At 35.4% G+C, this 6,862-nt stretch overlaps 1 protein-coding gene across 3 annotated transcripts in view; it reads right to left on the bottom strand.

Annotated features, from left to right (window-relative positions):
- Positions 1 to 247: 247 nt before the first annotated feature.
- The window catches only part of ppp1r1b (protein phosphatase 1, regulatory (inhibitor) subunit 1B), a 47,906-nt gene continuing 41,291 nt past the window's right edge, over positions 248 to 6,862 (bottom strand). The window contains exons 4-5 of one of the 3 annotated variants that reach the window (NM_001281923.1): positions 4,262 to 4,381; positions 248 to 1,131 (exon numbers count right to left, since the gene is read on the bottom strand). In NM_001281923.1, the coding sequence (NP_001268852.1) occupies positions 956 to 1,131; positions 4,262 to 4,381 (296 nt within the window). In that variant the 3' untranslated portion in view covers positions 248 to 955. Of the gene's footprint in view, positions 1,132 to 3,966; positions 4,100 to 4,171; positions 4,382 to 6,862 lie in introns of those variants that run through there. The other 2 variants (XR_012394457.1, NM_001281924.1) reach the window with 2 other exon arrangements.

Raw genomic sequence — 6,862 nt, 5'->3', positions numbered from 1 at the left:
AGCTCATACAAATAATCATTCATACTTTACCTGTTTGTTTGTTTGACGGTATGAAAGCATATTACATTATACATTTTACTTTATGTTGTGTGTCTCTATTTGATGGCAATGTCAGGGTTCCAGTCTTTCCGAGTTTCTTGTTTTCCCTCTGAATACAAACCAACACGCTCATTATGGATACGTATCCCTATATACATTTCTGGAGAGAGCCGAATACGTCCCAGGAGCTACGTTTTTTTTTTTTTTTGTTGTCGCGAATCCACTACAGGCTGCTGTGTAGACTTTTTAAGATCTCAAATTACTTTCGCAAGTGCCGTTCGCGCTTGGTCTTCTCACGTAAATGCACCGGAGGTCACTGTCGTCTGACTGAATGACTGACCAACCGACCGATCCCCCCCACCCACTCCCTTCCTTAAACCCAAAAAGCAATCCAGAAAAAGATAAGCCCTCGCGGCCACCAGATTTTTACCGCGTTTTCAGATTTGAACACATTCTCACGCTGTTATTTACTTGTTTATATTATCTTTTGGCTTTTGTTTTTGTCTTAGCTGCTTTCTGGAAGCATTCTTCACCAGACTCAAACCCCGTCATCACGGTCAACTCTGCTCTGTGTCTCAAGTCTGCCAACGTAAGTGGCGAGCCACTGGACAAACTGGTAACAGCGGGAAAGCCGTCCATACGAAGGTAAGTGGGTCAGCTGGTAAGCGCAAAAAGGAACAGCATCGTAGCACTCCATAGTGTTTGTTTCAAGGAAGAAATGCAGCATTATGTACCTCTGGCTACATAATTCGCGATCTCCAGAAATGTATATAGGGCTACATTTTCAGAATGAGTCTATAATGATTCAAACAGTTTGCTGTTATTTGCGAAATGATGAAATCACGGAAAACCAATAATTAATAAACAAAGTTTGCATTACCAAATAAAAGAAATCACTAAAGTTCTCAAACTTCTATCAGTCCAGATTTCTGCTCTCCTCTCTTGCCATATCATCTGCTTCTTCTTCTTCTTTTTCTTCATCTTCCTCCTCCTCCTCCTCTTCTTCTTCTTCTTCTTCATCGGTCGGTGCCGTGGCTTCTGTCTTCCTCATGCCAGACTGCTTTTCTGGTGTGCTCCTTTGCTCCTGCGATTCTAAAAAAAAAAAAGAAGATTTATTAAAAAACACAGTTTTTTTTTTTCTCAGATATTCTCATCTTTAATTGGGAAAAACTCTGGAGGAACGAGGAGAAACATCACTGCTGTCATCTTTTTGACTTTCCAATGTAGACTTCCTTTGAACGCTGACATGAGATAGGGGTTATATTTAAATATAAGAAAAATCCGAACTTTGCGTTGAAGTTTATTGAGGGAAAAAGAGACTACTCTAAATGCAAGGTTTCTGAAGCAGCTGACTAAAATAAGTCTTAAAAACAATTTACTAAAGTCCACCTTCATTAAAGGGGAATCTAACATGGTGCTTTATACAAGATGTAAAATAAGTCTCTGATGTACCTAGTGTGTGTATGTGAAGTTTAAGCTTAAAATACCACACAAATAATGTTTTATAACTCTTTGAAACTGACCCTTTTAGGCTTTGATCTTAATTGTGTCGTTTTGGTGACTGTCGCTTTAAATTCAAATGAGATTGTGCTCTTTTCAGAAAAGGGCGGAGCTACAAATGCCTGTGTGTCAGCATAGTGGCAGATTCAAAACAGGACTAACATTAATTTTGTGATGAACTCTAATGAAATTCTAATGACAGATGGCAGCTTCACACTCAGGGCTGCCTATGCTAATGAGGGAGAGATCTTCACTAATGGGCGGGGCTTTGCCCCTTTGATGACATTTACAAAGGGAGAGGGTCAATCACAGTGTTTCTGCAGACTGTTTTTATGAAGTGTGATTTTTACTATTAGAAGTTGGCTATATTCACAGACTGTTGCCACACAACTGTGTTTAAACACCTTATAGAAGTGATATTTGCAGAACAGATACACCTAAAACTGTGTTAAATAGGGTCTACAATAAATTCAGTATATTTCTACAAGGGCCAGACCAAGAAAATGGCTGCTAACTTAAAATTATTTTCCATAGCTCACATTATTTAGCGGATGAATCTTTGCTTTATGCACACTGCAAGCAAAATATGACAAAAAGTCATCATGACAATTTTTTTGTGCTACCTCAACTTATTTTCATCAGTTTTACATTTTAATAACTTCATAAATTTAAATTAATATTTTAGTCAGCTTGATTGATGATGTTGACTTTGAGATATAAAAGATCAATGAATTTAGCAAAAAATAAAAAAATATAAAAAATTACAGCGATTAATGCAATAGAAGCTTATTCAAAGTATATGTCTATAGCCTAAAACAATATCCCAAAAATATTCATTAGATTTACTGAATTATTTCAAGGTAAGTGGTGGCAAACATTTTATATCGGCTGAATTTAAACAAACAAATTAAATTTAGCACTGTTCAACTTAATTTATTTGTTTATATTCAGGCCAAATAAAGTGTTTGCAAGCACTTACCTTCAAATAATTTAGTAAATCCAATGAATATTTTTGTTTTCGGTGTACATGAGGAAAAAAAGAGACCATTTGAAAACTGCATTTTCTGAATGTATCAGCTTTGTGGTTGAGTAAAATGTTAATATTTATTTTCATCTCTAAATGTATACAATTGTTGAGAATAACAAATGTTTTAAACAAATATTGCTTTAACTCAGGACTTCTGAAGTTACAAAATTGGATATTTATGTTTAGTCTGAAAATGAATACAAACATTTAAAACATGATGCCTTTTAGTTATTTTAGATTTAAAAATAACTCTAAATGGCAACATTTATGTAAACATTTTTGGAAAAATTCCATCACTATAGTTTACAGGTTAACATAATGCTGATTCAACTTTATTAATTAGTATGAAAACATTAAAAATGAAAAAATATATATATTGCATTTTAATATCAATTACAAATGTCAAGGTTGCATGAGAAAGTCCACTGAAAATAATAACTATTGAATTTACAGTTTTTTTAAGGTAAGTGGTTGCAAACTATTTATATGGGCTGAAATTATTCATTCATTCACTCAAAAAAAATATTGTTTAGACCAAACAAACAAAAATTACTCAGTTTCCATCAATATATTCATGTTATGACAACATCTAACAAAATGAAGTTCAGACAACAAACGTTATTATGTTAGCCAAATGACCTTTTCCTCTTCAATCAGAAGCATTTTTACATAGCATAAACTTAATTTTTTAAAGTTCTTACTGTTTCAATTAGTTTTTTCATTAAAACCAAAGACAAATCCAGTGTTATGTACTTAATTACATGCAAGTTTTCAGGTTTAGAATCTCAAATAAGTTAATTAGCCGAAATTGTTTAATGTTTTGTTTGTTTTTAAATTTACTGTTCATTTAGTTGCTTGTAAGAAACACATTTAACAACATTTTTTTCCAGCGGGAAATTTTTTATTTGTATTAATCCATAGATTTTCATTTTTATAAAAAACAAAAACATGTACTGTCCCATATTAACATCATGTGGACTTAAATATACAAAACAACTCCACTAGTGTGGAAAATTGTCACAATAACCCAATTTCTTTGGGTTGCTACAAGTTAAATATTGTTTTAAAATAACTGACAGATAAATTTACCTTTAAATTGGCCACATTTTTAAAAATGTATGCAATTATCAATATTTTCCTGTTTTAAAAAACTCAATACAATTATTCTGGCAACTTAAAAGTTTTAATCTGATCAGCAATTTAGAACTTTTAAGTTACAACAATGTGTTAAACTAGTGGTAACAGACCTCTTGGGTTATTTTTTAGAGTGTTCATTCATTTTCCTTCAGCTTAGTCTCTATTTCAGAGGTCGCCACAACGGAATGAACCGCCAACTATTCCGACAAATGTTTTTACACTTTCACTCATACACTACTACCAATTTAGATCATCCAATTCACCTATAGTGCATGTCTTTAGATTGTGGAGGAAACCGGAGCACCCGGAGGAAACACACCATCATGGGGAGAACATGCAAACTCCACAGAGAAATGCCAACTGAGCCAGCGGGGACTCGAACCAGCGACCTTCTTGCTGTGAGACAACAGTGCTAATTTAATTTGTTGGTTTAATTTCAGCTCACATAAATTGTTTGCAACCACTTACCTTAATAAAAATGCTTAAATCCAGTGATTCATCTTCAACAATAACGAACACATGCGCATGCAGCGGATTATATGGCGATATTAATATTACCAGTTGTGCAGGATGAGCAGAGCTCCGCCCCCCCTCTGTGAACAGGCTCCTCCCCCTCCTCCTCTACATGAGGATACACACCTAATTTCTGCATTTGAGCTTCAGCCATCTGCTGCACGGCTACACACACACAGCGGGACACACACAAATCAGGGATCACCAAATCACAAGGAAAAAATAAACACAGGAACACATGCAAATACACACACACACACAGGTAAAGAGGGATGGACTTGTTTGCTTTTTTAACAAGACTTCTGCACCGTGCCGAACACAATAGGTTTATTTATGCTGGAGTGACAGGATGTGTGGACGTCTTTGTGGACAAAACACACATTTAGAGATCATATTTATGCCTTATATATATATATTGTTGTATGCTATATTGCACCAAAATATATTGAATTAATTGATATTATTGTCATTTTAATACAATTTTATGCCAGAATGACAATATAATAGCATCATAATGCAAGTACACTCTTCCAAAAAACACATCATTCGTAATTCAACACAAACTTCAGCTAGTACAAAATGCAGCTGCCAGAGCTCCTACCAGGTCTAGAAAATAAGATCATATCACCCCTATTTTATCCTCCTTACACTGGCTGCTTGTTAAGTTTCATATTGAATTTAAAATATTGCTTCTTACCTATAAAGCTTTAAATAATCTAGCTCCTGTTTAACTAACCAACCTTCTGTCTTGCTACAATCCAACTCGCTCTTTAAGATCTCAAAACTCAGGGCTTCTGGTAGTACTTAGAATAGCAAAGTCTACTAAAGGAGGTCGAGCCTTCTCATTTATGGCTCCTGAACTTTGGAATAGCCTTCCTGATAATGTCCGAGGCTCAGACACACTCTCCCAATTCAATCCTATATTAAAGACCTATCTTTTTAGTAAAGCATACAGTCAGATATCAGATATCAGAAGCTTGCATATCACATAGTGGTATGATGCATGAATGTGCCCCACACAAGTTTTTGCATCTCGTTTATATAGACTGTGAACAGCAGCTACGCTAATTATTCTCTTTAGCCTCTATTTCCACCTGGGGATACTCATCCCGAGGCTCTCAGACTATGCAGCGCCACCTATTCAATCCAAGACCAGCGATGAGATAATCCCATGGTTCCATAATCCTGGACCAGGCCGTATCCTGAGCAGCTGCTGTAGTGGTCATGGAGAAGTGGAGAGCATGTGACTGATTCCTGTGACTCTCCAGGGACAGATGAGTCTTCGCTGGCGCCTAGACTGCAGCTCTACACAAGACGTTTGGCCATAGGAGAAATGGTCGTGCCCATCTAAGCCTGGTTTCTCTTGAGGTTTTTTAATTCTTCACTTTCGCCAAATGGTGAAGATTTTTCCTCGCTGCTGTCGCCACTGGCTTGCATAATTCGGGATCTGTAGAGCTGCGCATCGATGGATTGATCTTCAGTGTTTGGACTCTCAGTAGTGATTATTAAACCACACTGAACTGAGCTAAACTGAACTGAACTTAAACACTGAAAATTGAACTACACTGTTTCAGTCAACTATGATCTTCTATGTGAAGCTGCTTTGACACAATGTACACTGTAAAAGCGCTATACAAGTAAAGGTGAATTTAATAATATTTCATTCTTAAGAATATTTAATCATAGTCATTTTATTTATTTAATGATGAGGTCGTGGAATCAGAATGTGAAAAGGAATATCTTAATTAAATAATAATAAATGTTAACCAAAAGTGCAAGGTCAAAACTAACAGAGGCGGTGATATCTGCTACCAGATCTATTTTCAGTTGTCAGACACCCACATGAAAATATACTATAGTCATTTATAGTAAATACTATAGTGTTTGTTTAAACATACTGACACCTCCAATAGAGATAGAGATGTTGCATGTAGAGATGTTTTTTACGAGTGGGCGATGTATATTGAATCACCAAAAATAATAGAGGTCATGTCCACGTGTCGTACGATAAGATAATATATTGATTATTGTGACAGGCTTAATCATATTACAATAAAAGGGTTACCTTTACTTTATGTACATACAATGTTATTATTATTATAATATCTCTGGTGTTACGTGAGTGATCGTCTAAATTAGAGCTTCTGTTGTTGTTTTGTTATTATTTCAATGATTTGAATGCACTATATTTTAGTTCAGTAATCATTTTGTATTGTATTTTGGGGATTTAATGCTACTACATTAGATTTGTGCGGTAGTTTTGATGCATTTATTACCTTTTAAGTACTGTTTGTTAAAACCCAGGCTCATTCTAAAAACGTACCCCTATATACATTTCTGGAGAGCGCCAAATCCGTCCCAGGAGCTATGTTTACTGCAGTTTTTGTTTTCGCAAATCCACCAAAATGTCGACGGACATTCTGACCCTGTTATTTACTTGTTTATTTTATTTTCTGGCTTCTGTTTTTGCCTCACTGTGTATTTTTTACGACGTCTAAGAATTTATGGAGTGGATCAGAAATGTATGATCATGTTCTATAAGGCTTTGTTTGAGAGTGTGGTAAGGTACGGTATCACAGCTTGGTTCGGCAACTTGTCTGTGCAGCTGAGATCTAAAATAGTTTGTTTAATTCACATTTCCTGGAA

Source organism: Danio rerio, chromosome 19 (assembly GCF_049306965.1).
Source record: "Danio rerio strain Tuebingen ecotype United States chromosome 19, GRCz12tu, whole genome shotgun sequence".
Classification (NCBI taxonomy): Eukaryota; Metazoa; Chordata; class Actinopteri; order Cypriniformes; family Danionidae; genus Danio; species Danio rerio.
This window is presented reverse-complemented; position numbering and strand designations above follow the sequence as displayed.